General features: G+C 48.3%; 1 protein-coding gene across 2 annotated transcripts in view; it reads right to left on the bottom strand.

The window, feature by feature from the left end:
• The window catches only part of klc1b (kinesin light chain 1b), a 62947-nt gene that overhangs the window by 3630 nt on the left and 41817 nt on the right, over positions 1-17500 (bottom strand). The window contains exons 14-15 of one of the 2 annotated variants that reach the window (XM_079842768.1): positions 3623-3747; positions 555-612 (exon numbers count right to left, since the gene is read on the bottom strand). In XM_079842768.1, the coding sequence (XP_079698894.1) occupies positions 555-612; positions 3623-3747 (183 nt within the window). Of the gene's footprint in view, positions 1-554; positions 613-3622; positions 3748-4265; positions 5229-17500 lie in introns of those variants that run through there. The other variant, XM_079842769.1, reaches the window with a different exon arrangement.

Genomic DNA, 17500 nt, shown 5'->3' on the forward strand with positions numbered 1-17500 from the left:
CATAACGCTCTGAACCGCTGAATCGACTCACTGATTCATAACGCTCTGAACCGCTGAATCGACTCACTGATTCATAACGCTCTGAACCGCTGAATCGACTCACTGATTCATAACGCTCTGAACCGCTGAATCGACTCACTGATTCATAACGCTCTGAACCGCTGAATCGACTCACTGATTCATAACGCTTCGAAGCTTCATGAGGCCGTGTTTTGAAATCGTCATCACTATATAAGTCGTTATTTAGGGGTTTTTGCGCACAGAAACTATTCTCGTCTTCATAAAGTTATTGTAGAGCCGCTGTAGTGAGATGGACTTTGTAACTTTAGTCTTTAGTGTCTTTTAAGGGTCTTGAGAGTGTAAAGTTGAGCCAATGGAGGCCTTTCAGAGCATCAGATTTACACTAAAATATCTTCATTTGTGTCTGAAGATGAACGGAGGTCTGACGGGTGTCCAACCACATGAGGCTCAGTCATTAATGACACAATTTACAGTTTTGGCTGAACTAACCCTTTAATGTTCAGAATGCATGATCACGGTTATATATTAGTCACCTGGTAGGGCTCTTCCCCTGTCTTGTTCAGGAAGTTGAGAGATGCGGCGCGCTTCATTCTGCAGAGGAAAAACACAAACTAAAGACATACAAACAGAAACATCTGTCTATGATCAAACGTGCTGAAGGGATAGTTCTCCCAAAAATAAAACTATCCCATAATTTACTCTCCCTCAAGCCATCCTAGGTGTGTATGACTGGGAAAGCTGGGAAGAGCCAGGACTTTATTAATATAACTCTGATTGTGTTCATCTGACAGAAGAATGTCACACACACACCTCGGCTGAGCTGAGCGAGAGGAAATCACCGGCTCATTTACATCTTTAGGTGAACCATCCCTTTAAACGCCACAGTGATGAAGCACTAGAGAGTGTGTGTTCATACATGTTGTGTGTGTTGTGTTTGTTCATACATGTTGTGTGTGTGTTGCATGTGTTCATAGTACGTGTTGTGTGTGTTCATACCTGTTGATGTGTGTGTTCCATGTGTTTATACGTGTTGTTGTGTTTGTTCATACGTGTTGTTGTGTGTGTTGTGTTTGTTCATACATGTTGTGTGTGTTGTGTTTGTTCATACATGTTGTTGTGTGTTGCATGTGTTCATACGTGTTGTGTGTGTTCATACCTGTTGATGTGTGTGTTCCATGTGTTTATACGTGTTGTTGTGTTTTTTCATACGTGTTGTTGTGTGTGTTGCATGTGTTCATATGTGTTGTTGTCTGTGTTCATACATGTTGTGTGTGTTCATACGTGTTGTTGTGTTTGTTCATGTGTGTTGTGTGTTCATACGTATTGTTGTGTGTGTTGCATGTGTTCATACGTGTTGTGTGTTCATACATATTGTTGTGTGTGTTGCATGTGTTCATATGTGTTGTGTGTTCATACGTGTTGATGTGTGTGTTGCATGTGTTCAAACATGTTGTGTGTGTTCATACGTGTTGTGTGTTCATACGTATTGTTGTGTGTTGCATGTGTTCATACGTATTGTGTGTGTTCATACGTGTTGATGTTTGTGTTCCATGTGTTTATACATGTTGTTGTGTGTGTTGCATGTGTTCATACGTGTTGATGTGTGTGTTCCATGTGTTTATACGTGTTGTTGTGTGTTTAAATGTGTTGTTGTGTGTGTTGCATGTGTTCATACCGGTTGTGTGTGTTCATACGTGTTGTGTGTGTTCATATGTGTTGATGTGTGTGTTCCATGTGTTTATACGTGTTGTTGTGTGTGTTGCATGTGTTCATGTGTTGTTGTGTGTGGTCATACATGTTGCATGTGTTCATACGTGTTGATTTGTGTGTTATGTGTTCATGCATGTTGCTGTGTTTGTTGTTGCATGTGTTCATATGTGTTTTTGTGTGTTGCGTGAGTTCATACGTGTTGTGTGTGTTCATACGTGTTATTGTGTGTGTTGCATGTGTTCATACGTGTTGTTGTGCATGTTGCATGTGTTCATACGTGTTGTTGTGCATGTTGCATGTGTTCATACGTGTTGTTGTGCATGTTGTGTGTTTATACGTGTTGCATGTGTTCATACGTGTTGTTGTGCATGTTGTGTGTTTATACGTGTTGTTGTGTGTGTTCATACGTGTTGTGTATGTGTTGATACGTGTTGTTGTGTGTGTTCATACATGTTGTTGTGCGTGTTGTGTGTTCATATGTGTTGTTGTGCGTGTTCATATGTGTTGTTGTGTGTTCATACGTGTTGTTGTGCGTGATGCGTGTGGTCATACGTGTTGTTGTGCATGTTGTGTGTTCATATGTGTTGTTGTGTGTGTTCATACGTGTTGTGTGTGTTGCGTGTGTTCATACGTGTTGTTGTCCGTGTTGTGTTTTTATAGGTGTTGTTGTGTGTTCATACGTGTTGTGTGTGTGTTGATACGTGTTGTTATGCGTGTTGCGTGTGTTCATACGTGTTGTGCGTTCATATGTGTTGTTGTGTGTTCATACGTGTTGTTGTGCGTGTTCATATGTGTTGTTGTGTGTTCATACCTGTTGTTGTGCGTGTTGCGTGTGTTCATACGTGTTGTGTTCATATATGTTTTTGTGTGTGTACATACATGTTGTTGCGTGTGTTCATACGTGTTGTATGTGTGTTCATACGTGTTGTGTGTGTTCATACGTGTTGTGTGTGTGTGTTGCGTGTGTTCATACTTGTTGTGTGTGTGTGTTGCGTGTATTCATACGTGTGTGTGTGTGTTGTGTGTGTGTTTCGTGTGTTCATACGTGTTGTGTGTGTGTGTTGCGTGTTCATACGTGTTGTGTGTGTGTGTTGCGTGTGTTCATACGTGTTGTGTGTGTGTGTGTGTTGCGTGTGTTCATACATGTTGTGTGTGTGTGTGTGTGTGTTGCGTGTGTTCATACGTGTTGTGTGTGTGTGTGTTGCGTGTGTTCATACGTGTTGTGTGTGTGTTTCGTGTGTTCATACGTGTTGCGTGTGTGTGTTTTGTGTGTTCATACGTGTTGTGTGTGTGTGTTGCGTGTGTTCATACGTGTTGTGTGTGTGTGTGTTGCGTGTGTTCATACGTGTTGTGTGTGTGTGTGTTTCGTGTGTTCATACGTGTTGTGTGTGTGTTTCGTGTGTTCATACGTGTTGCGTGTGTGTTTCGTGTGTTCATACGTGTTGTGTGTGTGTGTGTTGCGTGTGTTCATACGTGTTGTGTGTGTGTGTGTGTTCATACGTGTTGTGTGTGTGTGTGTGTTGCGTGTGTTCATACATGTTGTGTGTGTGTGTGTGTTGCGTGTGTTCATACGTGTTGTGTGTGTGTTTCGTGTGTTCATACGTGTTGTGTGTGTGTGTGTGTGTTGCGTGTGTTCATACGTGTTGTGTGTGTGTGTGTTGCGTGTGTTCATACGTGTTGTGTGTGTGTTGCGTGTGTTCATACGTGTTGTGTGTGTGTGTGTGTTGCGTGTGTTCATACGTGTTGCGTGTGTGTTTTGTGTGTTCATACGTGTTGTGTGTGTGTGTGTTGTGTGTGTGTTGCGTGTGTTCATACGTGTTGTTTTGTGTGTTTTGTGTGTTCATACGTGTTGTGTGTGTGTGTGTTGTGTGTGTGTTGCGTGTGTTCATACGTGTTGTTTTGTGTGTCTGGAGGTCCGTTGCCCTGCAGTTTCTTCACCAGCATCTCGCTGCTCTTGCGCAGAACATCTCTGAGCCGGCCGATGGAGCCGCTGCGCTGCAGTGCGCCGCTGCCATCCTACACACACACACACACACTCAATACACGGCACTGCACAACACACACACTCAATACACTGCACAACACACACACACACACTCGGTCTGGGTCATGCACACACTGCAGAATGTGATGTTCTTCCTCTCGTTTCCCAAACATCGACACATCCTCAAGACACGTTTACTGGAGAAGAGGAACGACTGAAGAGATGAACAGTGAGTTTGTGCTTAAAACCAGAACAAATATCTGAGAAATCATCGTAATCTTAATTTAAACGTGTCTTGAGGAGGTTTAGATGTTTGTGGCAGAAACACTGAGGATGAAGATCAGGCTTCACACAGGATTGATTTTTATGAAAAATGAAAACAGCAGCAACTCAAAAGTACATTAAACGGTTTCATCATTTATTAAATAACATTCAAAGCACTCGATCTCAATATAAAAACAGACCAGAATGATTAAACATACACTGATATAGAATCATGAGAACATTCAGAAAGAAATGAAAGCTTTATTGAGGAGAACACACACATCAATGCAGTGGAGTAATAATACCTTCATATGTTTATTTGTAGATCTACTCACTAAAGCGAACAAAGAGCCAAAACCATCAATAAATAATCAGCATTCCACGACACACGGCATAAACACGTCAGTTACCAAGACAACGGGAGAATACTGCATCATCATCATCGAGTGTGTGTGTGTGTGTGTGTGTGTGTGTGTGTGAAACTATCATCGTTAGTGAAACTGTTCGTACACGAGATTGAGTCGAGCTCATGTTTGAAATCTCTAAACACATACATCTGAGTCCAGGTGTGTGTGTGTGTGTGTGTGTGTGTGTGTGTGTGTGTGTGTGTGTGTGTGTGTGTGTGTGTGTGTGTGTGTCTCACGGCCGTATATAAACACACACGAGATCCAAGATCATTTCTCATTAGTATAATTAGCTGAAATATAATATATCTGTTTGTCAGAAGTGTTGCAAGCGTTAATACTGTCGGCGTAACTCTGACTCTGTGATCGTTGTGTTGTTCGGCTGTGAAATGTGTGTGTCACACACACGAGCTCAAGCCACATCAAAACATCATTTATCATATATTACAAAAAAGTATCAAGTTTCAAGGTTTCTGTGAAACACCAGAAGCCGTTCAAAACATTCGAATGGAGAAAGAGAAACTCAAAGCTCAGTCTGAGAGTTCCCAGAAGTGTGGACGAGAGAGAGAGAGAGAGAGAGAGAGAGAGAGAGAGAGAGAGAGAGAGAGAGAGAGAGAGAGAGAGAGAGAGAGAGAGAGAGAGAGAGAGAGACAGGAAGCAGAAACAGACGGAGAGCCCAAAGACGACGTCACGCCAACCGAAGACAGAGAAGAAGACAGAATGCAGGAGAGACGCGTCGCTCTGAAGGCCGGAGGACTAAAGGACACCCGCTATGGCAGAGGATGAACACGTCACTTCCTGTGTGAGGAGGAAGAAGGTGAAGGAAACTCTTGATGGTGTTATGCCTGATGAAGAGAGAGAGAGAGAGAGAGAGAGAGAGACAGCACACCATTAAGAGCTCATTACAAACAGATGTGTGGCCTGTCTGTCTGAGTGTCTGTCTGACTGAGTGTCTGTATGTCTGAGTGTGTCTGAGTGTCTGTCTGTCTGAGTGTCTGTCTGTCTGTCTGTCTGAGTGTCTGTCTGTCTGTCTGAGTGTCTGTCTGAGTGCCTGTCTGTGTGTGTGTGTGTGTGTGTGTGTGTGTGTGTGTGTGTGTGTGTGTGTGTGTGTGTGTGTGTGTGTGTGTGTGTGTGTGTGTGTGTGTGTGTGTGTGTGTGTGTCGGTCTGTCTGTCTGAGTGTTTGTCTGTGTGTGTGTGTGTGTGTGTGTGTGTGTGTCTGTCTGTCTGACTGTCTGTCTGTCTGAGTGTCTGTCTGTCTGTCTGTCTGTCTGTCTGTCTGTCTGAGAGTCTGTCTGTGTGTGTGTGTGTGTGTGTGTGTGTGTGTGTGTGTGTGTGTGTGTGTGTGTGTGTGTGTGTGTGTGTGTGTGTCTGTCTGTCTGTCTGAGTGTCTGTCTGTCTGTCTGTCTGTCTGAGTGTCTGCCTGAGTATCTGTCTGTCTGTCTGTCTGTCTGACTGTCTGTCTGTGTGTGTGTGTGTGTGTGTGTGTGTCTGTCTGTCTGCCTGTCTGAGTGTCTGTCTGCCTGAGTGTCTGTCTGCCTGAGTGTCTGTCTGTCTGTCTGTCTGTCTGAGTGTTTGTCTGTCTGAGTGTCTTTCTGAGTGTCTATCTGTGTGTGTGTGTCTGTCTGTCTGTCTGTCTGTCTGAGTGTCTGTCTGTGTGTGTCGTCTGTCTGAGTGTCTGTCTGTCTGTCTGTCTGAGTGTCTGTCTGTCTGTCCTAGTATATTTCTGAGTGTCTATCTGTCTGTCTGTCTGAGTGTCTGTCTGTCTGTCTGTCTGTCTGTCTGTCTGAGTGTCTTTCTGAGTGTCTGTCTTTCTGAGTGTCTGTCTGTCTGAGTGTCTGTCTGTCTGAGTGTCTGTCTGAGTGTCTGAGTGAGTGTCTGTCTGAGTGTCTGTCTGTCTGAGTGTCTGTCTGAGTGTCTGTCTGTCTGTCTGTCTGTCTGAGTGTCTGTCTGGGTGTCTGTCTGAGTGTCTGTCTGTCTGAGTGTATGTCTGAGTGTCTGTCTGTCTGTCTGTCTGTGTGTCTGTCTGAGCGTCTGTCTGTCTGTCTGTCTGTCTGAGTGTCTGTCTGAGTGTCTGACTGACTGAGTGTCTGTCTGAGTGTCTGTCTGTCTGTCTGAGTGTCTGTCTGAGTGTCTGTCTGTCTGTCTGTCTGTCTGTCTGTCTGAGTGTCTGACTGACTGACTGAGTGTCTGTCTGAGTGTCTGACTGACTGAGTGTTTGTGTGTCTGAGTGTCTGTCTGTCTGTCTGAGTGTCTGACTGACTGATTGTCTTTCTGTCTGAGTGTCTGTCTGACTGTCTGTCTGAGTGTCTTTCTGTCTGAGTGTCTGTCTGTCTGAGTATCTGTCTGAGTGTCTGTCTGTCTGAGTGTCTGTCTGAGTGTCTGTCTGTCTGAGTGTCTGTCTGAGTGTCTGAGTGAGTGTCTGTCTGAGTGTCTGAGTGAGTGTCTGTCTGTCTGTCTGAGTGTCTGTCTGTCTGAGTGTCTGAGTGAGTGTCTGTCTGAGTGTCTGTCTGAGTGTCTGAGTGAGTGTCTGTCTGTCTGAGTGTCTGTCTGAGTGTCTGAGTGTCTGTCTGAGTGTCTGTCTGAGTGAGTGTCTGTCTGAGTGTCTGTCTGAGTGAGTGTCTGAGTGTCTGTCTGAGTGTCTGAGTGTCTGTCTGAGTGTCTGTCTGAGCGTCTGTCTGAGTGTCTGAGTGTCTGTCTGTCTGTCTGTCTGAGTGTCTGTCTGTCTGAGTGTCTGAGTGAGTGTCTGAGTGAGTGTCTGAGTGAGTGTCTGAGTGTCTGTCTGTCTGAGTGTCTGTCTGACTGTCTGAGTGAGTGTCTGAGTGAGTGTCTGTCTGACTGTCTGAGTGAGTGTCTGAGTGTCTGTCTGAGTGTCTGTCTGACTGTCTGAGTGAGTGTCTGAGTGTCTGTCTGTCTGAGTATCTGTCTGACTGTCTGAGTGAGTGTCTGAGTGAGTGTCTGTCTGACTGTCTGAGTGAGTGTCTGAGTGTCTGTCTGAGTGTCTGTCTGACTGTCTGAGTGAGTGTCTGAGTGTCTGTCTGAGTGTCTGAGTGAGTCTGTCTGAGTGTCTGAGTGAGTGTCTGAGTGAGTGTCTGTCTGAGTGTCTGTCTGAGTGTCTGAGTGAGTGTCTGTCTGAGTGTCTGTCTGTCTGAGTGAGTGAGTGTCTGTCTGAGTGTCTGTCTGAGTGTCTGTCTGAGTGTCTGTCTGAGTGTCTGTCTGTCTGAGTGTCTGAGTGAGTGTCTGTCTGAGTGTCTGTCTGTCTGAGTGAGTGAGTGTCTGTCTGAGTGTCTGTCTGCGTGTCTGAGTGAGTGTCTGTCTGTCTGAGTGTCTGTCTGTCTGAGTGTCTGTCTGAGTGTCTGTCTGAGTGTCTGAGTGTCTGTCTGAGTGTCTGAGTGAGTGTCTGAGTGAGTGTCTGTCTGAGTGTCTGTCTGTCTGAGTGTCTGAGTGAGTGTCTGTCTGAGTGTCTGTCTGAGTGAGTGTCTGTCTGAGTGTCTGTCTGAGTGTCTGTCTGAGTGTCTGAGTGTCTGAGTGAGTGTCTGAGTGAGTGTCTGAGTGAGTGTCTGTCTGAGTGTCTGTCTGTCTGAGTGTCTGAGTGAGTGTCTGTCTGAGTGTCTGTCTGAGTGTCTGTCTGTCTGTCTGAGTGTCTGAGTGAGTGTCTGTCTGAATGTCTGAGTGTCTGTCTGAGTGTCTGAGTGTCTGTCTGAGTGTCTGTCTGAGTGAGTGTCTGTCTGAGTGTCTGTCTGAGTGTCTGTCTGTCTGAGTGTCTGAGTGAGTGTCTGTCTGAGTGTCTGTCTGAGTGTCTGTCTGTCTGAGTGTCTGAGTGAGTGTCTGTCTGAATGTCTGAGTGTCTGTCTGAGTGTCTGAGTGTCTGTCTGAGTGTCTGAGTGAGTGTCTGTCTGAGTGTCTGTCTGTCTGAGTGTCTGAGTGAGTGTCTGTCTGAGTGTCTGTCTGAGTGTCTGTCTGTCTGAGTGTCTGTCTGAGTGTCTGACTGAGTGCCTGTCTGTCTGTCTGAGTGTCTGTCTGAGTGTCTGTCTGAGTGTCTGTCTGAGTGTCTGTCTGAGTGTCTGTCTGAGTGTCTGTCTGAGTGTCTGTCTAAGTGTCTGTCTGTCTGTCTGTCTGTCTGTCTGTCTGTCTGTCTGAGTGTCAGTCTGAGTGTCTGAGTGAGTGTCTGTCTGTCTGAGTGTCTGTCTGAGTGTCTGTCTAAGTGTCTGTCTGTCTGTCTGTCTGAGTGTCTGTCTGAGTGTCTGAGTGAGTGTCTGTCTGTCTGTCTGTCTGTCTGTCTGAGTGTCTGTCTGTTGCTCTCTTGCCCCTGTAAACTCAAACTCTTCTTCTTCTACTTTAGTTTATGGATCTAATGCTGATAAACAGGAAGCTCATCTTAATCAGCCTTTCTCTTAAATTCATGAATTGCTGCTTTTTAAAACTAATAAGACAAAATAAAAGAGAGCAGCACTTTCTGTCCATCACTGAGCTCACCACACAAACACTCATTAAAGAGCAGTGATCCGTGATACTGCAGTGTGTGTGTGTGTGTGTGTGTGTGTGTGTGTGTGTGTGTGTGTGTGTGTGTGTGTGTGTGTGTGTGTGTGTGTGTGTGTGTGTGTGTGTGTGTGTGAGAGTGTGTGTGTGTGTGAGTGTGTGTGTGAGAGAGTGAATGTGTGTGTGTGAGAGTGTGTTTGTAGGGGCAAGATCACGAATCTCAGTCTGTTTATCAGATATATAAGTGTTTATATTTACACTGACGGTCAAGAGTTTGAAATCATCATGATTTCTAAAAGATGTTTCTGGAAGAGTCTCTTCTGCTCACCAGCGCAAACATACAGTAAAGCTTTATTATTAATATTATTACCGATGCACTACCAATCAAAAGTCTGGGGTGATAAGATCAATACTTTTATCAATCAAGAACACATTAAAGTGATCAAACGTGACAGTAAAGACGTTTATAATGTAGAGTGTGTTTCTAATAAATGCTGCTCTTCTCACCTTTATATTCATCAGAGAATCCTGAGAAATCAAATCTATCAGTTTCCACAGAAATATGAACTGATAATAATCATAAATGTGTCATGAGAATGATCAGTGAAGGGTCATGTGACACTGAAGACTGGAGTAATGATTGATCACAGGAATAAATGACACTTTACTATACACCGATCAGGCATAACATTATGACCTAATATTGTGTTGGTCCCCTGACCCGTCTCTGATGGACTCCTCTAGACCCCTGAAGGTGTGCTGTGGTATCTGGCACCAAGATGTTAGCAGCAGATCCTTTAAGTCCTGTAAGTTGCGAGGTGGGGCCTCCATGGATCGGACTTGTTTGTCCAGCTCATCCCACAGATGCTCGATTGGATTGAGATCTGGGGAATTTGGACTCAAACTCGTTGTTGTGCCTCTAAAAACATTCCTGAAGCATTTGTGATTCCTCAGACCAGGCCGCCTTCTTCCATTGCTCCGTGGTCCAGTTCTGATGCTCACGGGCCACTGTTGGTGCTTTGGGCGGGGTCAGGGGTCAGCATGGGCACCCTGACTGGTCCATACTCCACAAACTGAGATGCTCTGTGTATTCTGAGCCCTTTCTATCAGAACCAGCATTAACTTCTGGAGCAGTTTGAGCTCCAGTAGCTCATCTGTAGATCAACCACACGGCATCAATGAGCCTCAGCCGCCCATGACCCTGTGGCCGGTTCTCCACTGGTCCTTCATGACCCTGTGGCCGGTTCTCCACTGGTCATCCATGACCCTGTGGCCGGTTCTCCACTGGTCCTTCATGACCCTGTGGCCGGTTCTCCACTGGTCCTTCATGACCCTGTGGCCGGTTCTCCACTGGTCCTCCATGACCCTGTGGCCGGTTCTCCACTGGTCCTTCATGACCCTGTGGCCGGTTCTCCACTGGTCCTCCATGACCCTGTGGCCGGTTCTCCACTGGTCCTCCATGACCCTGTGGCCGGTTCTCCACTGGTCCTCCATGACCCTGTGGCCGGTTCTCCACTGGTCCTCCATGACCCTGTGGCCGGTTCTCCACTGGTCCTTCATGACCCTGTGGCCGGTTCTCCACTGGTCCTTCATGACCCTGTGGCCGGTTCTCCACTGGTCCTCCATGACCCTGTGGCCGGTTCTCCACTGGTCCTTCATGACCCTGTGGCCGGTTCTCCACTGGTCCTCCATGACCCTGTGGCCGGTTCTCCACTGGTCCTCCATGACCCTGTGGCCGGTTCTCCACTGGTCCTTCATGACCCTGTGGCCGGTTCTCCACTGGTCCTTCATGACCCTGTGGCCGGTTCTCCACTGGTCCTTCATGACCCTGTGGCCGGTTCTCCACTGGTCCTCCATGACCCTGTGGCCGGTTCTCCACTGGTCCTCCATGACCCTGTGGCCGGTTCTCCACTGTTCCTTCATGACCCTGTGGCCGGTTCTCCACTGGTCCTTCATGACCCTGTGGCCGGTTCTCCACTGGTCCTTCATGACCCTGTGGCCGGTTCTCCACTGGTCCTCCATGACCCTGTGGCCGGTTCTCCACTGGTCCTCCATGACCCTGTGGCCGGTTCTCCACTGGTCCTTCATGACCCTGTGGCCGGTTCTCCACTGGTCCTCCATGACCCTGTGGCCGGTTCTCCACTGGTCCTCCATGACCCTGTGGCCGGTTCTCCACTGGTCCTTCATGACCCTGTGGCCGGTTCTCCACTGGTCCTCCATGACCCTGTGGCCGGTTCTCCACTGGTCCTTCATGACCCTGTGGCCGGTTCTCCACTGGTCCTCCATGACCCTGTGGCCGGTTCTCCACTGGTCCTCCATGACCCTGTGGCCGGTTCTCCACTGGTCCTCCATGACCCTGTGGCCGGTTCTCCACTGGTCCTCCATGACCCTGTGGCCGGTTCTCCACTGGTCCTTCATGACCCTGTGGCCGGTTCTCCACTGGTCCTCCATGACCCTGTGGCCGGTTCTCCACTGGTCCTTCATGACCCTGTGGCCGGTTCTCCACTGGTCCTCCATGACCCTGTGGCCGGTTCTCCACTGGTCCTTCATGACCCTGTGGCCGGTTCTCCACTGGTCCTTCATGACCCTGTGGCCGGTTCTCCACTGGTCCTTCATGACCCTGTGGCCGGTTCTCCACTGGTCCTTCATGACCCTGTGGCCGGTTCTCCACTGGTCCTCCATGACCCTGTGGCCGGTTCTCCACTGGTCCTTCATGACCCTGTGGCCGGTTCTCCACTGGTCCTCCATGACCCTGTGGCCGGTTCTCCACTGGTCCTTCATGACCCTGTGGCCGGTTCTCCACTGGTCCTCCATGACCCTGTGGCCGGTTCTCCACTGGTCCTCCATGACCCTGTGGCCGGTTCTCCACTGGTCCTTCATGACCCTGTGGCCGGTTCTCCACTGGTCCTCCATGACCCTGTGGCCGGTTCTCCACTGGTCCTCCATGACCCTGTGGCCGGTTCTCCACTGGTCCTTCATGACCCTGTGGCCGGTTCTCCACTGGTCCTCCATGACCCTGTGGCCGGTTCTCCACTGGTCCTCCATGACCCTGTGGCCGGTTCTCCACTGGTCCTCCATGACCCTGTGGCCGGTTCTCCACTGGTCCTTCATGACCCTGTGGCCGGTTCTCCACTGGTCCTCCATGACCCTGTGGCCGGTTCTCCACTGGTCCTCCATGACCCTGTGGCCGGTTCTCCACTGGTCCTTCATGACCCTGTGGCCGGTTCTCCACTGGTCCTCCATGACCCTGTGGCCGGTTCTCCACTGGTCCTCCATGACCCTGTGGCCGGTTCTCCACTGGTCCTCCATGACCCTGTGGCCGGTTCTCCACTGGTCCTCCATGACCCTGTGGCCGGTTCTCCACTGGTCCTCCATGACCCTGTGGCCGGTTCTCCACTGGTCCTCCATGACCCTGTGGCCGGTTCTCCACTGGTCCTTCATGACCCTGTGGCTGGTTCTCCACTGGTCCTCCATGACCCTGTGGCCGGTTCTCCACTGGTCCTTCATGACCCTGTGGCTGGTTCTCCACTGGTCCTCCATGACCCTGTGGCCGGTTCTCCACTGGTCCTCCATGACCCTGTGGCCGGTTCTCCACTGGTCCTCCATGACCCTGTGGCCGGTTCTCCACTGGTCCTTCATGACCCTGTGGCCGGTTCTCCACTGGTCCTCCATGACCCTGTGGCCGGTTCTCCACTGGTCCTCCATGACCCTGTGGCCGGTTCTCCACTGGTCCTTCATGACCCTGTGGCCGGTTCTCCACTGGTCCTTCATGACCCTGTGGCCGGTTCTCCACTGGTCCTCCATGACCCTGTGGCCGGTTCTCCACTGGTCCTCCATGACCCTGTGGCCGGTTCTCCACTGGTCCTCCATGACCCTGTGGCCGGTTCTCCACTGGTCCTTCATGACCCTGTGGCCGGTTCTCCACTGGTCCTCCATGACCCTGTGGCTGGTTCTCCACTGGTCCTCCATGACCCTGTGGCCGGTTCTCCACTGGTCCTCCATGACCCTGTGGCCGGTTCTCCACTGGTCCTCCATGACCCTGTGGCCGGTTCTCCACTGGTCCTTCATGACCCTGTGGCCGGTTCTCCACTGGTCCTCCATGACCCTGTGGCCGGTTCTCCACTGGTCCTCCATGACCCTGTGGCCGGTTCTCCACTGGTCCTTCATGACCCTGTGGCCGGTTCTCCACTGGTCCTTCATGACCCTGTGGCCGGTTCTCCACTGGTCCTCCATGACCCTGTGGCCGGTTCTCCACTGGTCCTCCATGACCCTGTGGCCGGTTCTCCACTGGTCCTCCATGACCCTGTGGCCGGTTCTCCACTGGTCCTTCATGACCCTGTGGCCGGTTCTCCACTGGTCCTCCATGACCCTGTGGCCGGTTCTCCACTGGTCCTCCATGACCCTGTGGCCGGTTCTCCACTGGTCCTCCATGACCCTGTGGCCGGTTCTCCACTGGTCCTTCATGACCCTGTGGCCGGTTCTCCACTGGTCCTCCATGACCCTGTGGCCGGTTCTCCACTGGTCCTTCATGACCCTGTGGCCGGTTCTCCACTGGTCCTTCATGACCCTGTGGCCGGTTCTCCACTGGTCCTTCATGACCCTGTGGCCGGTTCTCCACTGGTCCTTCATGACCCTGTGGCCGGTTCTCCACTGGTCCTCCATGACCCTGTGGCCGGTTCTCCACTGGTCCTTCATGACCCTGTGGCCGGTTCTCCACTGGTCCTTCATGACCCTGTGGCCGGTTCTCCACTGGTCCTTCATGACCCTGTGGCCGGTTCTCCACTGGTCCTCCATGACCCTGTGGCTGGTTCTCCACTGGTCCTCCATGACCCTGTGGCCGGTTCTCCACTGGTCCTCCATGACCCTGTGGCCGGTTCTCCACTGGTCCTCCATGACCCTGTGGCCGGTTCTCCACTGGTCCTCCATGACCCTGTGGCCGGTTCTCCACTGGTCCTTCATGACCCTGTGGCCGGTTCTCCACTGGTCCTTCATGACCCTGTGGCCGGTTCTCCACTGGTCCTCCATGACCCTGTGGCCGGTTCTCCACTGGTCCTCCATGACCCTGTGGCCGGTTCTCCACTGGTCCTCCATGACCCTGTGGCCGGTTCTCCACTGGTCCTTCATGACCCTGTGGCCGGTTCTCCACTGGTCCTCCATGACCCTGTGGCCGGTTCTCCACTGGTCCTCCATGACCCTGTGGCCGGTTCTCCACTGGTCCTCCATGACCCTGTGGCCGGTTCTCCACTGGTCCTTCATGACCCTGTGGCCGGTTCTCCACTGGTCCTCCATGACCCTGTGGCCGGTTCTCCACTGGTCCTTCATGACCCTGTGGCCGGTTCTCCACTGGTCCTTCATGACCCTGTGGCCGGTTCTCCACTGGTCCTTCATGACCCTGTGGCCGGTTCTCCACTGGTCCTTCATGACCCTGTGGCCGGTTCTCCACTGGTCCTCCATGACCCTGTGGCCGGTTCTCCACTGGTCCTTCATGACCCTGTGGCCGGTTCTCCACTGGTCCTCCACTTTTGATAGAGACTGACCACTGCAGACCGGGAACAGCCCACAAGAGCATTATGACCATGAAAGGTCAGTTTTGGAGATGTTCTGACCCATGTTCTCTAGTCGTCACAATCTGGCCCTTGTCAAACTCGCTCAAATCCTTAATCTTGCCCATTTTTCCTGCTTCTAACACATCAACTCTGAGGACAACATGTTCACTTGCTGCCTAATATATCCCACCCACTAACAGAGATCATCAGTGTTCATAATTTTATGCCTGATCGGTGTATATTCATGTAGTAAACAGCTGTTTTACTGTATTTTTGATCAAATAAACGCAGCCTTGGTGAGCAGACGAGACTCTTTCAGAGACATTATACTTTTAAATAAACTTTTGCTGATAGTTTCCTCACCCTCATGTCATCCAAGATGTCCATGTCTTTCTTTCTGCAGTCGAAAAGAAATGAAGGTTTGGATGAAAACAGTCCAGGGTTTTTCTCCATATAATGGACTTCAATGGACTCCAAACGGGTCAAGGTCCAAATGACAGTTTTTAAACGACCCCAGATGATGAATAAGGGTCTGATCTAGACAAACCATCAGCTTCTGAGAGAAACCCAGCAGTATTTATGCTATTATTTTACCTCTTATCAGACGAGCGTGATCATCTCTGAGCTCAGACATAACTTCCGCTGAGTGAGGTCAAAATACGAGCGTGGTCATAGATATATCGATCGTAGATGCCTCATTAGCTCCTGCACGGATCAGTAGAATGAGGCATCTATGATCGATATATCTATGACCACGCTCGTATTTTGACCTCACTCAGCGGAAGTTATGTCTGAGCTCAGAGATGATCACGTTCGTCTGATAAGAGGTAAAATAATAGCATAAATACTGCTGGGTTTCTCTCAGAAGCTGATGGTTTGTCTAGATCAGACCCTTATTCATCATCTGGGGTCGTTTAAAAACTGTCATTTGGACCTTGACCCGTTTGGAGCCCATTGAAGTCCATTATATGGAGAAAAACCCTGGACTGTTTTCATCCAAAACCTTCATTTCTGTTCGACTGCAGAAAGAAAGACATGGACATCTTGGATGACATGAGGGTGAGGAAACTATCAGCAAAAGTTGATTTAAAAGTGAACTAATGCTTTAAGGATCTTAACGTGATGAAGGGAGGAGGGAAGAGCACAATCCACTGGGAAACTGATCACGACCGCCTTTCCCAAAAGCCTCACAATTCGATCGTAGTGACGCCATTGGGAAAGGCGGCCCCGATTGGCTGATTGGTTGTCATGGCAACACCTGCGATGCCGTGGCTGGTTAGTAACAGTAGTGATGGTCACATGCACAGGCAAACAACACTAATGACGTCTGATGTGACATCGCCACCACACACAAACAATCTGAGAATGCAACAGTGATTTATTCTGGGTATGAATGTCATCTTCACATCCACAGTCTTACACGCACGGCCTGAGAAATCACACAGAAACACACCATCACAACACACACACACACATCTGATGTGTCTCAGCTCATGGTCAAACATCTAACGAGCCTCGTTCAGACTCTTTCACATGCTTTAACTCGCATTAACACACACTCACTGAAACCATGTCCATTATGGGTGAACTATCCCTTTAAGAAGCAAAGAGACGAGTGCTTGAGTGGCGTGTTCACAGCTTCATGTTATTATTATTATTTAAGCGTGTGTTAATGACTGAACGCGTGGAGCTTCACATGCAGGATATGACATCAGACTGAACATCCTGAACACGAGTGACATCACTCAACACTGAACCGCACGAGGACACGAGCACGCCATCACAACCATAACATGAGAGCGTATGGCAAGCCGTTTTAACATTAATCCTTAAAATCAATTTTCATTCTACTAGTTGTTATTCATTAGATACTCATACATATTCATTAGACACTAGTATTTATTCCAAATAGGGGTGTGACGGCGTGTGTCTGTATATTAGATGTGTGCGGGTCTTAAAGGGACAGTAACGCAATAGAACACGCTGCCATGAGTCCTTAAAGGGACAGTAACGCTAGCCAGCATGTGTTTTTAAGGTGAGCTTGTTTTTAAACAATTACCTTAAACTTTACACAAGCAGCTGTTCTGGGTACTCTGTGTGATTTTATAAAAAATCCTGTCAGTTATTTTGTAAACACTAGGGATGCACGATATTGGATTTTTGCCGATATGCCGATATTTTTCAGCTCATTAAGGCCGATATATGTTTATTTTTTCCCTTTGTTTGGAAACCACCATTTTTTTTTCATTCTGGTTTCAGATTTCTGAGGTCTCCTTACTAAAGGGATACTTGTTAAAGATAAGTAAATGTTAATACAGTTATTTTTATAATAAGAGTATATTTTCTCTGAAAATAACAATAATAAAGTCAGTGATTTTTCATCCCAGACAGATGCAGTTGTAACCAAAAATAAAATATTTAGGATTTAGTGTTTGTGCACATAAAGTGGGCGTGGCATGGCATCAGTTGATGCCATCTTAAGCTTCAAATAAAAAAATATACAATTATTTTAGTGCTCCTTGGATTATTTTTCATCATCCATTTCATAAAATGTTATTACAGATTAATAAACTGTATATAAAAGTATTTAATTTACAAGTGTCATGCTTATGCGTTGACATCATTACTGCTTTATTTATTCAGAAAAAGAGGTTACTTCTATTTATTTGTGTATTCTACTTTTCATTTTATTACTGCAACAACAGCGCCTCCACTAAATAGGCTATATAAGATTCTAGCGGGTGGGCACTAGGACCTGGAGGAGCTTCTGCTGCTGTGGAGGCTGTGCACACGCTAGAGAGTGGGGAGACGCGATTGTGCTTGTTTTGGGCTAGTTTTGTTGTGAAAACCTGCGTTGATTTACAAATTCAAGGCAGCATTTAAAAAGTGTCAATATAAATCATCATATATGCAATGCATTTGCTTGTTTTCACTTCATGACATGATCTTATCGCTATAGCAGTACTTGCACACGTGAGATATTATCATATCAACACATTATCATATCGATTTTTATATTTGAATCATTTATCGGCCGATTCCGATGTCGTACCGATAATATTGTGCATCCCTAATAAAAACATATGGCTTTTTT

The sequence above is a fragment of the Gobio gobio genome (genome assembly GCF_949357685.1).
Source record: "Gobio gobio genome assembly, chromosome: 18".
Classification (NCBI taxonomy): Eukaryota; Metazoa; Chordata; class Actinopteri; order Cypriniformes; family Gobionidae; genus Gobio; species Gobio gobio.